Source organism: Netta rufina (genome assembly GCF_964035555.1).
Source record: "Netta rufina genome assembly, chromosome: 21".
In the NCBI taxonomy this organism is placed as follows: domain Eukaryota; kingdom Metazoa; phylum Chordata; class Aves; order Anseriformes; family Anatidae; genus Netta; species Netta rufina.
Genome location: NC_140145.1, coordinates 10,094,808 through 10,114,828, shown reverse-complemented (window position 1 = coordinate 10,114,828; position 20,021 = coordinate 10,094,808). Strand labels below are relative to the sequence as shown.

The 20,021-nt window shown below is 38.3% G+C and overlaps 1 protein-coding gene across 1 annotated transcript; it reads left to right on the top strand.

The window, feature by feature from the left end:
- The first annotated feature begins 860 nt into the window (after positions 1-860).
- CA4 (carbonic anhydrase 4) lies at positions 861-18,495 on the top strand. Its single transcript, XM_084299970.1, has 8 exons — positions 861-984; positions 11,349-11,402; positions 12,011-12,181; positions 13,888-14,045; positions 14,565-14,657; positions 14,909-14,972; positions 15,471-15,634; positions 17,012-18,495. Exons 1-8 carry the CDS (start codon positions 927-929, stop codon positions 17,198-17,200), a joined length of 951 nt encoding a protein of 316 aa, XP_084156096.1. The 5' UTR covers positions 861-926; the 3' UTR covers positions 17,201-18,495.
- Positions 18,496-20,021: the final 1,526 nt, after the last annotated feature.

Below are 20,021 nucleotides of genomic sequence, written 5' to 3'. Positions count from 1 at the left end.
AAGTATCTGTACCTTATACTGTAGTACCAGAATCAGGAAAGTCAAGAAAAAGTGCTTAAAGTGGGAAAAAAGAAAAAGAAAAAGAAAAAGAGGAAAAGGAAAAGGAAAAAGGAAAAAAAAAAAAAAGGAAAAGGAAAAAGGAAAAGAGAAAAGGAAAAAAGAAAAAAAAAGAAAGAAAAAAAAAGAAAAAGAAAAAAAAAGAAAAAGAAAAAAAAAGAAAAAGAAAAAAAAAAGAGAAAGAAAAAGAAAAAAAAAAGAGAAAGAAAAAGAAAAAAAAAAAGAGAAAGAAAAAGAAAAAAAAAAGAGAGGGAGAGAGAGAAAGTGCAATCTCAGTTAATTCACTAAGTGCAAAATCCTGTGTAAGTAAAGTGCTGGCATGCCACCTAATAAACCTTTCCTGTTACTGCACGCAGAAATCACATTTTTCAGTCTCACCAATCTGGGCTTGAGGGTTGCTGGCTAGGGTTTTGCAGGGGGAGGGAGGATTTTTTATTTGTTTGTTTGTTTCATAGGCTTTTTTTGAAACAAAATGCTAACCTGAATATACAAATTCACAAATAATCTGAAAGTCATGTGGACTGTCAGAGAAAAAGCTGCCAGTAAATAAAAATGTAACATTTTACTAAAAGGTTTCTAGATGTGCATAGGTTGCAAAGTATTATCTATTTATTACAGGATAGTTGTTCAGAGCTAGAAAACCCTTTTCCTTTTGACATTCATTTTGGAGAAATGAATAAATTTAGGCAAATCAGGAGTAGGGTAAATCTGGAGAAATTACAAAGGGGAGGAGTTCACCTTCCTGGCTATGGCTTTCAGGTCTGTCCAGGACTACTTACTCCAGTATAAAACTGAGAGCAGAAATATGATCACATACTAAGGAGTCTAATCAATCCTGGTTTCAACACTGAGCCTATTTAAAATAGATAATGGAATTGCTGTTCCTTGTTCTATTCTCTGTGCACATTCTCAAGACAGAGGCAGTAGGTAAGTCCTTGCCTGTTCTTTCTAACCCCATATAACAAGGTTACTCTTATTTATGATTTATTTCTGAGTGTCAGTGCCTACAGGGCAAACTCTCTAGTCCTTCTATTTGAAAAATGAAGAATGTTTTATTTGTTTCTCTGCCTTTCTCATTTGTGGGAAAATATCAAATATAGATTTCTCTCATGAATGACTGAGTGTGTTTTTTTTTTCACCTTTAGAGATTCTAGTTGCCTTACTTGTCCAATAAAAATCAATGGGGTTTGACTTGATCTCTGTGGTTACTTATGTATGTAAATTCAAAACATTAACAAGTATAATATTTTTTTTTGTCCAAAAACTTCTTAAAATTTCAAATAGCTTGTTTTAGATTTCTACTCATATTGCTTTGCCATTTGTAAGATTAAATTCTCATAGTTGCCTACTGAGGGAGAAAGAACAGTATGTCTTTTGCTGCATTAGCCCAGCAGATCCATCTATTTTTGCACTCTGTGCACCATGTACATAAGTGCAGTATGCACTTATGATGACTAGATTAAATCACAATCAATAATTAGTATTGAAAAACACAGCAGGTATTTTTATGCTTCTATTAGGTCAGCAATATTGTAACATTGAATAAATAGTCTTTCCTATGTGAATATTAGCACACAGTCTCAAAATTAAAAATAAACACTGCAGTCCTTAATGGTAACGAAGGGTCTATTGTTTGCACTAAAATAGACTAGACTGCATTAAGGGAAAAAAAGAGATACAATATTATCAGAGGTATCAGAGGGAAGCACTGCACCAAGAGCCTGTTAAAGGGACATGGTTTTAAGGCATCTCAAGATTCAGCTGCCAGACTTAAAGTAACAGAGGTTTGAGGTGCTCAGAAAGTGCCTTGAACATCGCATAAGCACTGGGGTAAGAGGGGTGTTTCCCTCATTTTATTTCTCTGTTCTTAACTAATTCTCTAAATCCATGACTCGGTAATTTGGCTTTTCCAGATTCATACCTTACAGTTAAATATCCCCCTCTTCTTTAGTCCATATGTTTTAGATGTTCCGTCTCTGGAGGCTTCCCACATGTGTTACAGGTACACACAGACACAAAGAACCTTTGCTCTTCCAAAGTCTACAACTATTGTTTGCTTGATAGAAAATGATTACTGATTAATTAATACTTAGCTAAATTTACTGCTCTGTTAAGGCATTTATTACAGGATCCTAAAAGGCCACTTAGAAAACACATACAGGTTGTGTTAAATCAGTGTTAGTAATTAGAGTTTTAACGGAAGTAGTAATACAGGGAATGCATGAATCAATTTATTGATTTTTTTTCTAGCCACAATCACTTTCTTCCCTAAGTATAGAGGCAAACGGCACAGTCATTAATACTCCAGAAACTTGCTCTCCTCCCACCTTCCTTTTCAAACCTTTTCCCAATGTAGAAGCTTTACTGGGTACATTGCACTAAGTTAAAGGCTAGACATTTTAAGAAACCATGACTTTTGAGCATCAGCCCAAATTATTCTAAGTATCTGTTTTTCTATAAAAAGGAAAAATTTATTTCATTTCTATCTTTGAGTGATACCCACTTATCAGCTCATTTAACATATCTGCACCATACCTGCTTTCTCTGCTGAGTAGCCTGCCAATTCACCACACTTAGATAGTCAATATAGATCCTTGCTAGTCTTTTAAGTTGCTTTCAGCCTTGACCTGTCTTAATACCATAGCACCTATTTTTTTAATTTATTACTAGTAGTCCTTACAGGGCTTTATAAAGAAGCAAGCCTCATTATCCCTAGGCTACCAAATGGGAACAAGTGCACTGGTGCAGCCACCTGCCCTTTCTGTCTTGAAACTCTGTTCAGCATCTCATCCGCTGATTTATATGCATCTCAGCATATTCCATTAACAGGGCATCGATGCACCTCAGATGCCTGCTTGATTCCTCTGAGAGATCAATGACCCTCTGGAACTGCTATTAGACAGGCAGTAGTGAGGTGAAATGTCTGCAGTGTTCCAATGGGATCGTCCCAAACCTGAGAGAGAGGTTTTATTAATGGTAAATTCAGTCCAGTGCCATCCAGAGAACAGCAATTGTAGAGGACAGTAATATACTTCCGTCTAGAAGTTTTTTAGTGGAGTTACAGCCAGCTCCATGCATTACTGAAAAATAATCTGCTTTAACAGGAATGGAGTATGGCATTATCTCAAATTAGTCACCTTTCTGTCTCAGTACAGATTGACTTTTGATCTCAACTTATGACTGTTATGCAGGATATATTACTTAGAGCTTCCTTCTCTTTCTTCCTTTGACTTATTCAAACTTCCAAAATAGATTTAAAGCCTTATCTGTGTCTGCTTGCTCTTGCCCATACGTATCAGTGTATGCCATCATCGTCAGATCCACTTTGCAAGAAGAAACAAGAGGTCACATTTAGCAAGCTGCTGAGCGTGCACTGAGAGCAAAAGATGCCCATTAATGCTGCTGTCAGCTCTCCTCTCTCCACATAGCTACAAAAAACTGCACAGGCAGGCTTCAGATGGCAGAGAGCTCTCTAGCTCCATCATTTGTGCCGAACCAGTAACAGCACGTTGTGCTCACTATCTTCAAAACTGAAAAATATTTACTAACAAACTTTCCCATTAAACGTGAAACTTGGAATTAAATTTTAGCAGATGAGCTCTCTAAGAGGGATTGTTATGGTCAACAGAGGTGTAGCTTTAGATAAGATCATCCGCTGCCATGCTCACTGCTATATGTGGCTTATAATTGGAGGGGTTTTATGGATGAGAGAAGAATGGACATGAACTGCATGGCCAGGATATCTAAGGATGCAAATCCAGTAATCTCCGAGTACACCTATTTCCTTCCATGGTTTATGATAAAGGCACAAAGGGGTATAGCACTGCAGCAATTTCCTTCTTATTCCCTCTTTGACATTAAAATTCAGCAAAAGACAGAAAAGCATTTGTGGCAGAGCAGCATATGAGAAAGAAAACAGCTCTTAATTAGCTGTAACAGCCTGTTATGTTTTAGGGAGATGGAACTAAGCTCAGTGGGCAAAGAAGCAACATTGCATATTATGGGAAGACTCCTGAAAGGCAGCTACAAGACAACGTTAAGGCCATATATGGGATAAACCTTGAAATATTTTTAACTTTTTACCTTTCTGTAGCCAGACAGGTATGGCACCCAGGTATATCTGCATTGCACAGATTTGTGTGCAGATCTGTGCACAGGAATGCTTTGATTCTCTTCACATTAGTCTATGTGTGAAGTTATTCAGGAGCGTGTACTATGCAGTCATACCTTGCTGTAATTTAAATCAATCTGCACATCCTGACTTCCTCTTAAAGAATTACACATGTAAGTAAGATCGCCTCTGCTGTCTCCACTGCATATGAAAACAAAAACTGACCCTCAGCCCCATGCAAGACTGCCTGAACTGCTGAGGAGTAATTGCATGTAGCAAGTAGCAATGAATGACTGATACCCCACATGACACAAATCCTGCTTTGTTATATTTTATTGTGCTAAGTCAGTGGGAGCTGGAGTTCTCGAGCATCCAGCCTTTCTACTAGGTTGATGCTTCAAAGGGCATCACAGCTACAAGTCCAAATAACATTGGTCACTAGTTTGCAGCCTGGTTCTGGTGATACACAATGAATGGGCAATTTTCTATATACAAAGTGGACCCAGTCACATAATTAATGTTCAATTTAAGGATCAACCTGACCAGAGTGAGTATGCCACATTGTCACTGTTTGTATTAACTCACTATTTAGCTGATCCTCACACAGAACTGCAATGTGCTGCATCACCTGGTCCTTCTCCAGCATTCAAGCCAGGGTGCCTTCCTGCTGCTCTTCACTTCAGTTCCACGGGAAGGAAAGGAACGTGGTAGAAGCCATTCATAGGAGCCATTCACAGGTGGCAAGTGACATTACCTCAGCTTACAAATTATTCTTCTTTCTCCTACAGCAAAAGATATCAGCATAAGAATTGGAATATCCTTTATATGATGCGAGTTGTACAGTGATACCTAAAACTGGAATCATGGCTTCTCATAGACCTTACATTTAGATTTTGAAAACTGGAAGCAGTCGAGCATTTCCAGAGACAGGGCCTGCTGTGAGACACCTTCCTCTTAGCTGTCCAGGTAACCAGTACAAACCTTTTGGCCTCCAAGGCAAGCTGTGAGGTCCAGGTTCTCAGCTAGTTGTCTGTCTCCATACTGGTATGTTTTTTTCCCCTGTTTGTGGTATTGCAGGAGATGCTTTGTTAATAAGACACAGGATGTATCAAATGGCCTGGTATTAGATTACTACTCACTTTTCTACCCATAGGATCAGTCATCATAAACCCAGCATAGGAGACTACAACAAGAACAGTAAAGCCAGAAAGTAGTTTGTTTGAATTAAATTTTTAAAGTACTTTAAAAAGGGATTTCTTGAATTTTGTTTGACACTGCCTCTGCGGCAAAGCAAATACCCACAGAAGCAATTCACCTTAGCCCTGGACACCCTATTCTTGTTAAAAGCCAGCTTCCTTTTTTGATACAGCAAATTTATGAGGACAGATATATATGACAGAGGCTATGACAGTACCACAGGTCACAGCTGAAATTATTTTCCTCGCTCTTTGACACAAAGGAAGTAATTTGCAAGTGTTTATAGAGCAAATCTAGAATCTTCTCAAGCTCTTTAGATTCTTCCTTTAGCTTGTGTGTGTAACAGACTAAGACCTCATTGAGCATGTGATTTATGTATAAATGTGCAAATTATAAACACCATGCACAAAACAGATGTAGGTAGCGTGCAATGCTCCATTATTACAATAAAGTTTATCTTCAAGACTAAGTCCAATGGATTGGAAGGCACATACATATATTTTATGTATAGATAAAATATAAAATATATCTCTACAAAATATAGATAAAATTTCCAGGCAAAAGTGGATAGATCACAAACGTTTGTTTTTACAAGGTTAGAGATACGTGTACCTAAAGATAAACATTTGGAACTGATTTTGCCTGTCAAAGTGGTTGACCGGCACTTCCTAAGGATGTGTAATACTTAAAAATGTACAAATAGATGGACGTATACATGTTTAGTTTGTGTTCAGCAACCTCATTAATTAGGAAGACAGACTTAGATTCCACTTGCTCTTAAGTTGCTCAGTCTTTTGTACTAAAGATAATAAGCTTCACAAAGCCAGCTAAAAATAGAAGCCCAACACAAACCAATGCTAAAAATACACTGCATGCAAAACCAGCATTTGTAATTTACATAGAAAAGGCCAGCCTGACCTCCGCTGCAACACCAGTGTTTACAGCAGGCTTTAGGGATGAGTGTGGATCAGGTGGACAAGAGAGCAGCAATGGGAACTCTGGCATTCAGGGCAGCCTCGGCTTTCTGTGAAGCAGGAGAGCAGTGGGAGCATTATCAGCTGTATGTCTCAGAAAACAAGGAATTGTCAGAGAGAATGCGGCTGAAAGAGCGTGATGAGATCTAAAGAGGCAAACAAAGGAGTCAGTCAGTGAAAGAGAGAGAGATTTTACCTGAAGAGCAGCAGAGGATGTTGTTACTGTCTCAGTACTTTGGCTATTATTGGTGGCATAAAGGTTATCCAGGCTTCGAGAGATTAAATATGTTTACCAGAAACAGCGAACAGTCAGTATATAAAATTCTTAGATTTCCAAGCACTTTATTCAGAAGGTCAAAAACTGTTTTAGTAACTCTTCTGGAGATGGACAGATGAGAAGAGTGAATTTCAGTTATGCTGAGCACCACCTGTCTCACTGCCTGGGCTTCCAAGCAGCAGCTCAGCAGGTCCAAGTAGGGCAGTAAGCAGGGGACAAGTAGGACAAAGTAGATTTAGGAACTTTTACGGAATTCAAGCAATCTGACCGCGGTCCAAAGAGCTTAAGGGTCTTTTCCTAGATCACACAATAGCACATTAGCAAACTGCTAGCACCCTGGCTTCCAGCCAGAAGCAGTCCTCCATCCAGCTGCGTAAGTGAACAGAAGAGGGAGTTCTCAACTGAAGGAATTTTTCCCCCAGGCTTCCCAGCTAGGCTTGATAGCTAAAACAATTGAAAACATTTACAATAAAATGAAAACAATACGTAATTGTATTGTTTTGAAGCTGTTCTGGTGCCAAGAAACAGCTTCAGTCAGGAAACCAGTTGTAAATTTGACAAGGAAGAAGCAAAGATAAGTAGGATGGGTTACTTGCCAGGAGAGACTCCCTAAATTTAACTGTCTTGAACTTTGTGAAGGAAGAGGAGGCCTTCAGCTCAGCTCTGCCCTGCTCTAAATGAAAACCCAGCGAAGTCAAGGTGCCACCTATTATAAGGTGCATTGTGACTTAAAACATCCATAATACAGTACAAGAGTCAGATATGGATGATAACAGCAGTTTTAAGTCTAGGCGTGTTATGTATACTGAATGTTTATGTACACTGAATTTTATTCTGGTGACAACAACAAAAAAAAATCCCTACCTAATATCAATAAGCAAAGGAGCTTTTGGAAATTCTGGCTTGTATTGAATACTGTCTGAGTAAAGTATATACTTTACTGAGTAAAGTATGGATGCTCATGGCTTTGTGGGTCACAGGCTCATGTCACAAGCTAATTGTGAGCTCATGGCTCACAAGCTAATAAAATCTGTGACAGTAAGCTGTAACAACCTCCAGGGCAGCTGTTATCAGAGCAATGGTTTCAGCACTCAACTGCAAAAACACAAATGAAACCCACAAAACAAACAACAAAACAACATTCATCTGCATGCTTCTTAGCAATAAAATAAACCACATGAATGAAATTGGAGGGCTGAGGTTTGATTGAAAGAGGAAGGGGTCAGAGGAATGCAAGAAAGGACCTTCAGAGAAAGAGAGGGGAAAGGCTTTGCAGTGGAAAGGTGAAGGGGAGGTTGACATGAGATGGGACAAAGGATGGATGAAGCAAGAACAGGAATTACAGATTATGAAGGAATTATCTGAGTGCTGTAAACACCAGGGAGGGAAAAGAATTGTTTAGGGTGGTTCAGTGATATTTCTAGGAGTGATGGGATGCAGATAAGCAAGTGGAAAATGTAAATTATAAAACAGGAAACATTTCCTGACAGTGAAGTCTAATAGACTGTGGAAAGTCTCCTGCGGGAAGTGGCAGGGGCCGCTTAGACAATTAAAACTAGACTAGACAACATGCCTTAGGGCATAATCATACCTCAGAGCACAGACAACTGACTGGATGTGACAAGTATCTTTCCTACTTGCTTCAGAAATGAAGTCCAGAGGAAAAAAAGGACCATTGTAAACGCAAGGTCAGTATACATAGGGAGGAATCACACCTGAGTCAAACACAATACAAATACAAATTTTCCTTGTAAGTGACATAGGGTATGGCAGTTTGGTTTTTCCCGAGCCATATCTACACAAACATCCTGCTCTCTAATGTTACGCTACCACCACCCAAAAAAAATCTTATTTACAATAAACATTAATTCATTATTTGCTCAGGAATTCTGCAATGTTTAATTGACTCATTGTTTAAGTTTTAACAGCTTTAAGGACTTCTTTTTTTAAGGATTGTTGCATTTATGTCCTCATTTTGCTGATACCATCCAGCTTTCTAAACCACAGCTATGATAACTACTTGACAGAAAGCCACTATTTTCTTATTATTTTGTAGACGCTATGAGTTTTGCAAAAAGTCTGCAAAAATTAGACACTGTTTATTTGGTGTAGGATGTTGAATCTGTCAAACACCTACCAACTGGCTATCAGTTTTGTGGTTGCTTTACTCGAGAAGGGTTGGACTCAGACTTAGCCACGAAAGGCTCCCTAACCCACTCCCATTTCACTCCTCTGCTACAGAGGCACTGTATCAGGACCACTGACAGTACTACTTGATCACAGTTATCTTCACTCCGTGCTTCCCTTGGTCTCCTTTGATTTTCATGCTTCCACACTCACAGCCTAAAAGCTTCACAGCCTTGCACCCAATGAACAATGTACTTGCTGCACTTACTCCTGGGTGTGAATCATATTGACCGTAAAATTTAATTTGCACTGCGGTAATGCCTTGATGTCTAATTCATTGTACAAGGTAGTATACAATCCCAGAACAGCAAACCTTGTTCTGTGGTTTACAGTAAACAGCTTGGAATACCTCACATGACCTTGCTTTCTCACCTCACAACTTTCCTCTCTGCTCTAGCTCACACCCCAAAGAGTCTGAGGCAAGATCTTCGCCGGTGGTTAACTTCTCGTGCTGCATAAATGCTACCATCTTTGAACATTTGCAATCAGGTCATGTCCACAGTCCAGTGTTTTTACCCCTGAAGGCTCACACACATATAACTTGCAAAGAAAGCCCACTCCTGACACAGAGTGCTGGCACAGAGACTGTTAAAGCTTATAAATATACCTATATTGAAGCATATGCATATGCTTTTAACAATCTAGCCACTGGAATAAAGCGGAGTCCATAAACTTGTTTCCAGTCATTCATCTATGCAAACAGTAATCTAATCAAGCATTGCCAAGATTGGCTCACCCAGTATTTGCTAGGCATTTATTGATTAAAATATCAGTTAAAGCACTTGGTGACACTCTGTGCTTGGAACTTGTGGTTTTACTGTTTCCCAGTGAAGAAAAGAAATCACTCCGTGCCGCTGAAGGCTTGGCCATGGGATTGTGTACACAGGCCTGAAAAAATGCAACAATCAATTTTAGAAATGACAGGCTTAAAGTTAAGTCTTTTATATGTTTAGAAGTGTGTCAAAAAAAAAAAAAAAAAAAAAAAACTTTACTGAAACCATGTTTTTTATAATTACAAAATCTTAATGGAACGACAATGTAGAAATCAGTATCTTGCAGTATGAATGTAGCAGTATGCCTTGTTTTCTTGTCTTCTCAATATTACTAACCATTTGCTAAACTAGAACATGAGTCAACATTATTTGTAGTTTCCAGCACAAATTTAATTTTTGTGAGAGATGAACTTAAACAGCATAATTTTTTCAAGATTAAATTCTTTGCCACACGCTCATCCAAGATTCTGTCTCTGTTAGTACTGCTAGCCACACGTTACAGCCAGGTTCTATTTATAACTTTTCTAAATACTAAGTAGGAGAATGGCACTGCTATGCTATTGATGCGAAGATAAGGTGTTAAAAGCAGCTACGAGCCTTCTAGCAGATGTGTTATAAAAGGTCACAGATTACGGTAATTAGCAGTCTAACAACATGTAGGACTCCAAAACAACGCCTATAAATTGATTAGCCTACTTACTACGTTGTATGTCATTTACTAATAACAGACAAACAGAAATTATAATACTAATCATGATTATTATAGCTTTTGAATTGTTATTGATCAAAGGTAAATAGGCAAAGAAAACCATTCCCATTAAAATCCATTTACAATGTATTATTGTCATAAATAACCATTGAAGCATGCTGCTATAAACAAAACAGTCCTTATTTTCCCAAGCAGATCAACTCAGAGTTCATTTAAATCAGCTCTCTTCCTCTGAAATTCCCATTTCAGGTGACAATGAAAAAGCAAGATTAAGATGTTCTATTGAAAAATTCTGCAACCCTCTGTGGGGAATCACAGTTGTGTTAGAATGAGGACTACTAATTTTTTATGAAAAATGAGACCCTTTGTTTCTTAAAACTTCTCACTGCATGAGCTATCTTTAAAATTGTTTGTGGAACAGTGAGACACGTCATCTTACATAAGTGAATTTCCAAATAAATGAAACAATGACAAGTACAGATAAGATTATTTATTTTTTTTTTAACGCTACATAACTTCAGGTGTGGAACCTTTGCCTCAAGGATTTGCTGAAGCTCAGTTTTCAAAAACAGATTATTCAGAACCACAACCCATCCAGAGTTCTAATACTTCATGCTAGCACAGTTTTTGGAAGGAGTATCAACAGGTGTAAAGTGATTCATTTAAGACTAGAAGGAGATCTAAAGAGGACAGAGCTGCTGGCTGCAGGATTTTTATGGTCTCTTCTGCAGTATTTGATATTAGAAACCAGCTGGACTCACTGGATGGTGAGCTCCATATTGCTAAGAAATCTCTAGCAACATGTTAAAGATTTATTTACAAGCAAAGCACTCACCTCTTACCAGCCATTGACATTTTTATGTGTAAGAGATGAGACTGGGACTTCTTATCCTAATAAAATTGGTCAGACAAAACTAAAAAGTTGACAAAACTGCATGGCCAATCATAACTTCATCACTCCCAAAGGATCCCAAGTTGTGAATCCATTTCACATCTGCTTTTTGGAGGGACAATCTGTACAGTTTTCACTCATCTAATTCTGAATGTCTTTTTTTTTCTTCAGTAGGATACCACTGGTGCTATCAGTCTCAGAAGGATGAGCAGCCAACCTGTAAAGGTACTGATAAACCATTTATTCTTGTAACCACATTAGTGGTTGAACTCTTCTGTTTTGCAAAAGGACTCTATAGCAATAATGCAAAAATGCATCCAACTCAGCATTTGATGCTGCACAATCATATTGTATGTAAACAGAAGTGCAAATAGAATATCTAAAGAGGGGTATTTTGAAAAAGGCAGGGCTTGCTCTACTTGTTTCGTTTCAGCGCAGGATGATGTTGCAATTAGAAATATGTAATCCAGAGATAATCATTCCAGTGTGTTGGGTATAGACACCTGTTTAGATTCTTAAGGACAGAGTTACGAAAGTTTCTGATCAACCAGTTAACCTCAGTGATAGTTCACTTTTTATTTTACAGCCACTTGTATGTGCACATTCTCTTACTAAGAACATTCTTGAAGCATATTAATATTTTTCAAAACTACACAAATTATGTGCCAAGAAAGTTCCTTTTTTAAATTCCCACTACCCAAGGACCTTTCTTTTGAAGATATCTTTATTTTCCCAAGCAAGAATATATATCTGTTGGCTGTTTTGGCTTAATTGAGCATTTGCAGTCTAAAAAAAAAAAAAAAACACAACATATTTTCTTTGTATTTGAATAGATCCTCGACAATGGCATTTAATAGATGCCACCTGCAAAGGAAGATATCAGTCTCCTATCAATATTGTCACCAAAAATGTCATTTATGACAAGAGCCTGCAGCCACTGAATTTTGAAGGTTACGATGTGAAGGGGTCTTCCAAATGGAACATCGAGAACAACGGACACACAGGCAAGTACTGTCTAATACATCCTTACAGGACTTGTGCCTTCACTCTGAACCTTCCATTCATTTCTTCCATGTCTTGGGCAAGTTGTTAGATATCACTACTGCTATTTAGAAGAAAGAAAGAAGATGGTATCCCTATATTTCAAACAACTAGCTGAAATCTTTATAGATTGCCACCTGTTTTCTTCACGTGCAGCAGTAATGTAATGTGAGGTTGTTGATCAGCTATTTACTGATTCAGTAAACAGTGAATCTGTGAACAGCAAACCCCTGAACCCACTGATTCACTTCCTCTTCTTTGCTAGAGGCATTATTAATGATGATGCTTTATAATATTACACCAAATTACTTTAAAAACAGCAACAACAACATATGACAAAACACCAGTTGTCTTTTTTTAAGTTATCTATAGGCATTATTAAAATCTTAGATGCGTTGTTTCACCTGCCAAATTCTTAAAATGGGAAGTTGCAAGTGCTAAATATATTTGTAACTTAAAACTGAGGGGTAGGTACAGAGACAGCTGAATAGATTTTTCAAAACCAGATTCTAGTTTAAATCACCAGTATTTTGACAAACCACAAGAAAAATCCATGACTGATTTTTCACTAATGTACGGGTTAATGACTTTTGCATTACAGAATGATGTTTTAGAATCTCTCTATCAGGGTCACTGTGTACAGTAGTGTCTTTTACACACAAAACTGTATTCTTAAAGATAGGTCAGAATTTTCAGCTCAAAACACACAAAAGGATCAGGGTTTTCATCTCAGCTTTTTAGATTTCTTTCAAATGCAACCAATTCCTGTGCTACAACAAGAACAGTGACAGCGCTATTGCTTAAATTACAGCAGCAATTAGAAGCTCTCTGGGAGATTATCATTATGTTCACTGATGTGCAGATTGTAAAGGTCAGTCTCTCCAAGGTCTTACAATCTCAATAAACCAATCCAACAAAGATATGTTAACATGCATTTACAAATAAAAAAGTCAAGTAACTAAGTGACACAGAAGCTTCCAGCTCATTTGGAATTCAGAATCAAAATGAAATCTCCAGGGTTTTAATCCAGGTCAAAACAATCTTCCCTGGAGGGGGGGAAAAAAAAAAAAAAAGTACTGGACTCACTGTAGAGAACTTAGTCATATTTTAAAGCATAGCCCAGATGTCTCAAGCACATAATGTACTTTACACGTGATGGTGGTTTACAGATACAAAATATTTTCTTCTAAGAAAATTTTACTTTGCTGTTAACAAAGAAAGACATGAAAGTCAAAAAACACCTTCCCAAGCCACAGCACTGCTCTGCCTTTTTCCTCCATTTTACAGACAGAAACAAGGATCATCAAATGCATTTTCTTACAGCTGCAACCGAAGTCATGGGTCAGCCAGCTCTCCAGGTTCACAGAGCAAATCCTAGGTTGAAAAGGGAACAGAAGCTCCAAGTACTATTCCACAGATGAGGGATGCCCAAATGCTGTTGCATATTACTGGAAAGTGGGCCGTGATATTTCTCCTTTTCATCTCTAATTAATCTCAGCTAACATTTTTTAAGAATTCAGTTTCTGTAGGGTGAAACTTCTAGGAAACTTGGTATGAAAAACCAAGCCAGAACTTCAGGATAAATTTGAATCACGGGAACATGCATCTATTTAGTCAAGTAATGTATGACTTGGATATATTTTTTAAACTATTTATTTGTTTTCTCCAGTTAAAATAACATTGAGCACATCCCCTAAAATCGGAGGTGGAGGTCTGAGACGAAAATACAGAGCAATAGAACTTCACTTCCACTGGGGAGCCCCAGAAACGCTGTATTACCTTCCTGGGTCAGAGCACAGCATAGATGGAGAAAAACAAGCTATGGAGGTAGGTGGCACTATCTGTGGGTTTGGGCCATAACTCAAGAGCTCTACCTCTATATTTTCAAGATACTATTGGAAGAAAAGCATTGGCCAGTTCTCCTATGAATGCCCAGCAGTGGAAATAAAGAACTGATGACACATTGCTTACTAATCAGAGCACACAGGAAAACCTACTGGGTTCATACAGCAAAGGCACAAAAAGATAACTGATTTGCACTTTTATAGCCTTTTGGAATATTTTAAAGCCTGTGCAGCTTGAATACCCTCTCATGCTGCTTATTCAGACTACATATCCATTTCTGGGACTGTAACCATGAATTGACCTATACAACTGAGAAAAGAAGTATTTTCTCCAAGTTCAGTTGCAGGTGCTGGTAGGAATGGATGGGTAGGTTCAGAGCCTTGGACTGTCTCTCCCCAGCCCGCGGGCAACAAAGCAGCTCTGGTTCCACAGCCTAAGTACAGAGAAGCAGGCAGGTTACACTGAAATAACACATAATTGTCTTCAACTATTTTGTTACAGCTTCACATTGTCCACATAAGAGAAGATGCTTTGGATATAAATGATGCAAAGAAAATTTCAGATGGGATAGCTGTGTTAGGATTCTTCATAAAGGTAGGTGCCCAAAATTAAAATTCATTATCTCAACTGTACTGGTAAGTTGGCTGAGTTGTGTCAATGTTACATTATTCCTAAACCTTTTGCACTTCTACAGAAGTACAGTGGCAGCACCTAGCTCCTTTATCTTTTCCTCCATTCTGTTTGCTGCTGTTAGCTTTGTAGTTCTCGTCTGTTTTGTTCATTTTATTTAAAATAACCTGTTGCTGAGAAGTGCATGATATGGAGTAAAAATATTTCTATTTCAGGTTGATGAAGAAAATAAAAACTACGCTACTCTAATAAATGAATTAGATAATGTTCAATACAAAGGTAAGACATGGGCTGCTCAAAAAACAGTGTATATATACTTCGAGCACACATACTACAAAGTAATTCAACATCCAATCCTGTTCTAATTATAGTAGAGATTGTCACATGAAATTCAAAGCTGAAGGATAAAGTTTAGTCTGTCAGGTACTCAGAGCGTTACAGGCAGGAGGAAATCTGGTTCTTCCTATTTGCAGATGAAGAACACTGAAGCACCACAATGAGCATTTCTTCCTCTGCAGAAGGAAGCAAAGTGAGAAGAAAAATATGCAGAACATTTTAACAAAGATAAAATGTTTTTAACAGAAGAGGTGTTCAGAATCTTCAGCTGGTAGTCAGGGATTCCACAAGCAAGGCAGCGTGGCTGCCCCAGTCAGCCTGGGAAGAAAGCAGGGGATGTGGTTTTACATAGCCACTAGCTGCAGTCACATTTGCAGTCAGGTGTGAACAATACCTTCAGCTGCACATGTTAAAAGCAACGTTTCTGCATGCTTTGCCTAGGGAAAACATCACAGATGGACCCTTTGCCACTGAGTTCCCTTATTCCACCTGAAGACGATCTTAGAATTTACTATCGGTATGACGGCTCCCTCACCACTCCTGACTGCCACGAGGGTGTCATCTGGACAGTGTTTAAGAAGCCAATTGAACTCAGTATTTTCCAGGTAAGTTACAGAGGGATGTTCTGAAAGATTTCAGGTTAGAGGTTGGACTTGATGATCATGAGGTCTCTTCGAACCTAGACAATTCTGTGATTCTGTGATCTGGTTGCAGTGATTTTACCCTGTGCCTACCTGCTCTCTCAGATGATTTAAAATAGACCTGTTAGCTGCTCCACTGCTCAGAGAATCACAGCACAGAATACGACAGAGCATCCCGAGCTGGAAGGGACCCACAAGGCTCCAACTTCTTGCTCCACGCAGGACCAACCAAAAATCAACCCCTGTGTCTGAGAGCACTGTCCAAACACTTCTTGAACTCCGGCAGGGTTAGTGCTGTGACCACTGCCCTGGGGAGCCTGTTCCAGTGCCCAACTTTCCCCTTAGTGAAGAACCTTTTCCAGCGCTGTGTTGCTATGACAAACATACGTATGCTTGGCATTAATCTAAACCCACACACTCTCTAGTGCCAGTTATGACAACATCACTTTATAACCCTGTTAAATCATCTCAGAAAATGGCAGGAAAGGGGAAGGAAGGGGAAATGATGACATGAAAAGCAAACCAAATAACCCCATAGGTAAACACCTTGTTCAGTGCTTTGTCAAGAGCACTTCCCCTGTATTCATCTGCTTGCCCCAAATTTCACTGCCTTTCTTGTCTTATAAGTATTAGGATACCAGAAAAGTCCAAACTTTGAATCTATCAGCATCAGCTTTATGCAACCCATTTTTGTCCTACAAAGAGGAACAGGAGACTGAATCACGACTGCCTCTAAAATATAGATTTTTCAGCTGACAGAGTACACAGTCAAACAATTAAGATGTCCTGGAGTGGGTTCTGAGCAATACTATTTGGGCAAGAGCCAGCAATTTTAGTTTAGTTCCTTATTTGCAGTGTACTCACAGTCACTTCAGTCAAAGGGCAATGCTCAGCCATATACAATGCTAAGCCACATGGTACAGGAGTGAGCATCTGCTCACTCCGTGCCAACTTCTAAGCAGTTAGAAATTTGGAGCAAGGAAAGAAATGAGGCACGTAATCCTAGCCCTCTTACTTCGTGTCTCTGTGATGTGACGGACAAGGACAGGGCTGTGCGTCAGGAGGACTGCTCTAATGAAGTCCTTGAGCTGGACAAAGCATTCAGCTCACACAGAAAGGAAGCTCACGTTATTTCCGAGGTTAAAAGAAGTTGGTGGCTTCTGGCAGTAGCCTCCATCATGATGTTTCCTGCAAGATTTAATGCATCCATACAGGTCAAAACAATGCCACGAAGTAAGGCACAGCAGCTCTAAAACATCACAATTTTCACTGTTTCACAGGAAAACAATTTAACAATTTTTTTTTTATTTTTTTTTTTTCTCTTTCTTTCAATGTCTGCAGGTTTCTCAGTTCGCAACAGTTCACTTTGATGGGAAGAACTCAACATACATGATTGAAAATTTTCGGCCTACTCAGTTACTTAATGAACGATCTGTATATTGGTCCAGTGCCAGCACCCTCCTGCCTCCTGCTAAGGTTTTAATGTTGGTCCTGACCCTTACGTACATCCTGAGTTCTCTTTTCCAGTGAACACTTCTCCCTTTTTTTTTTGGCCAGTTGTTTTTTCTATCAAGTCTTCTCTTTAACTGCCAACTCCTGAATTAGACCTGAATACAGAATGTTACCTTTTTTCCTCCATACACTAAACAACAACCCCTGTTGCTGCTATCACATAAAAATTAAATCCATTGCACTAAATTGCAAGAATTCTAAGGAACTGTAAGAGAAAACTATGAAGAGTCTAATTTAAAAACCACTTAAAAAAATATTAGGATGGATTATCTTCTGTATATCCTGTAACACAACACTGGAAGGACACTTTACATCTCTATGGAGGACTTTCTGGAGGAATCTGTTCTTAAGTGCCTGTGAAGGTTTTTGTCTGGAGTACGTTTACATTCAACACTGCAAGTCAGGGGGACAAACATCTGGAGTAATTCTTATCATGCCTACATTGTCCTATGTGAAGGTACAATACAGAGCATAAAAATGCTCACACAGTTGAGCAACATTTGGGTCATTCTACCTAGCAATGTGGCAAATTTCATCTGTACTACCACATTTTTTCCACCTTCTTCTTTCAGAATATCTAAAGTTAACTCTTAGGTAAGGATACCGGATTCCTTGTATCTAAGCTACTGATTCTGGATTTCAATTTCTCTACTAAGCCTATTTATTCAGCCTAGTACTGCATCCTGTTTCAGGATGCCCATGGTAGATTGATGTGCCAGAAGGAAAAAGGGGAGCTCGTCCGCATATACCAATTGCACACCTGTGGAAATTCTCTCTTAGGAGGGCCATGGTTGAAGCCTGAGACTTTGATGCTCATTTACATTTTTCTTTTGCATAACAAAATGGGACAGCTCAAGTAAAGTCTCTTTCCCATATCACATTTTAGAAGCTTTTAAATTTCAGTTTGAACATTTCAGTGTGAATATTTCCACATGATTTGTTTTTAGAATAACAAGCCTGTAAAATATTTACATATGGTTAACATTCATAGTTTTTGCAAGAAGATTTTGATTTGAATTGATTTCTTCAGATCTCACCCAGTTACTTACAGAAAAGCTCAATATATTGGGAAATGGGATTTCCTTGTGCTATTCTAGTTACCTCTCTGAAAACAACTGTAACTGACTGTTTTCTTAGCTAATGCCATACAACATGTTGCAGCTACTTTGAGAATTCTAAGTTTTGGCTATGCCAAAATAGAATTTTATGCTAGTGGACTTGTACTATTTTCTTTAGAGCAATGTTTGCAGGGATGACTCTATGCTATGGCTATATAGTCATTTTCAGGAAAATCACGACAGTGTGACTAACCACAGCGCACCAAAGGAGAAAAAATATTTTCATATTTAACAATCAATAATATAAGCTTGAACAATGTAAAAGCAAATGCACCTTGTTACATTTAGAGGAATGGTTAGGACTAACTGTATTTTTAGATAACTGAAAACTTTTGAGAAGCAGACATAAAAGATTAAAACTGAACAGACCTACTATATTCTCATTGCCTTGAGTTTTTATTTATTTTGTCCATGCTGAAGAAGACCCCACACAACATGCATTGAGAAAAGGAATGTGACTTTTTTCGATTTTCTCCACAAGAATAAGGGTTGGGCTTCCTTTTTCTCAGGGTGGTTTGGGGGAAAGTAGGAATTTAAACTACAGTGGGATGCTATTGCTGTCAACAGGCTTCTGGAGCTTTTACTTCATAGTGGTCACCAGATTATCACTCTTCCCCTGACAAAATTGCTTCAAGTAGAGCACCTTGCTAACCAGACCTGGTGCACACTTCCAGCCCATTAGGTAGAGGTCAATCAAGTTTCTTTCAGGAAACAGTACCATGGATTTACCCAGTATAACTTCACCTCTGTACAACTTACCTACTTATCTCTCTTTGTTGAGCATCTCTATGATATCTATTTTCATTGCATTCTTCAACATCCTGCAAGTACAGAATGTGCCAAGAAATTAAGAGGGAAGACGTTTTGTTTTGAGGTTGGTTTCCAAGATGTAATAAAAAGACATATTCTGAAAGGCTCACATTTTATTGCTCTTTCAAGGTTTTAGAGCAACATCATATACACCATGATCACATACATTAAGTCCCATAGAACTGGGATCTCCTATTTTAAAAGCCAGAAATGTGAATACTGCTCAGGCCGCCGCCACTGAGAACAATACCTTTTGCATTAAACAAGCCCCCTGTATCTGCTAGGAGTACTGAGTAAGAGCCCATCATCCCTCTTCATTCAGATTATTTCCTAAATTCAATAAATAATTCTCATTTCACAGGCAGTTCCCTTAAGGTTGATCACAAAAACTAAAGAGCACCTGGGTCAATTGCCATTTATTGCCAGTAATTCACAGAGCAAATTCCCACTATTTTGAGCCTCAGTTTATGATGCGGATACTGAGGAGCAGTTACTTTACAGCACTTACTTACTACGAGGGAGGATCTTATTTGCTATGAAACATAATAAAAGATGACTAAGAGGAAGAAATGAAAAAAAAAAAAATCTGCTGAAAAGGTTAGTTCCCTGTAAGTACACTTCTGCATAAACCCCAGCATGAATAAAATCTAAATCAACAACCATTTTTACTGAGTGCATCTGAATTCTTTGACAATGAAGAAAAGGGAATGCAGGTTTTTGTTGTTGTTGCTTGTTTTTATATTGTCTAGCTGCAATTTCTTCCAAAAAGCAAATCCAAATCTTAAAAAAAGACAATCAAACAACATCAAAAGAAAAAAACTCTAGATATTTGTAAAAGTTCCTTGCAGATGGAGCATTAAAATTGCTCTCTCAAAATCACTTTTACCAAAAAAAAAAAAAAAAAGAAAAGA

What these genes read in the sequence shown, in the direction of transcription:
- CA4 (XM_084299970.1), top strand. Translation starts at nt 927, where the DNA reads ATGGAATTGCTGTTCCTTGTTCTATTCTCTGTGCACATTCTCAAGACA. An exon ending in TCTCAAGACAGAGGCAGTAG is followed by an intron (nt 985 to 11,348) that starts GTAAGTCCTTGC and finishes TTTTTTCTTCAG; the next exon opens with TAGGATACCACTGGTGCTAT. An exon ending in TTGAACTCAGTATTTTCCAG is followed by an intron (nt 15,635 to 17,011) that starts GTAAGTTACAGA and finishes CAATGTCTGCAG; the next exon opens with GTTTCTCAGTTCGCAACAGT.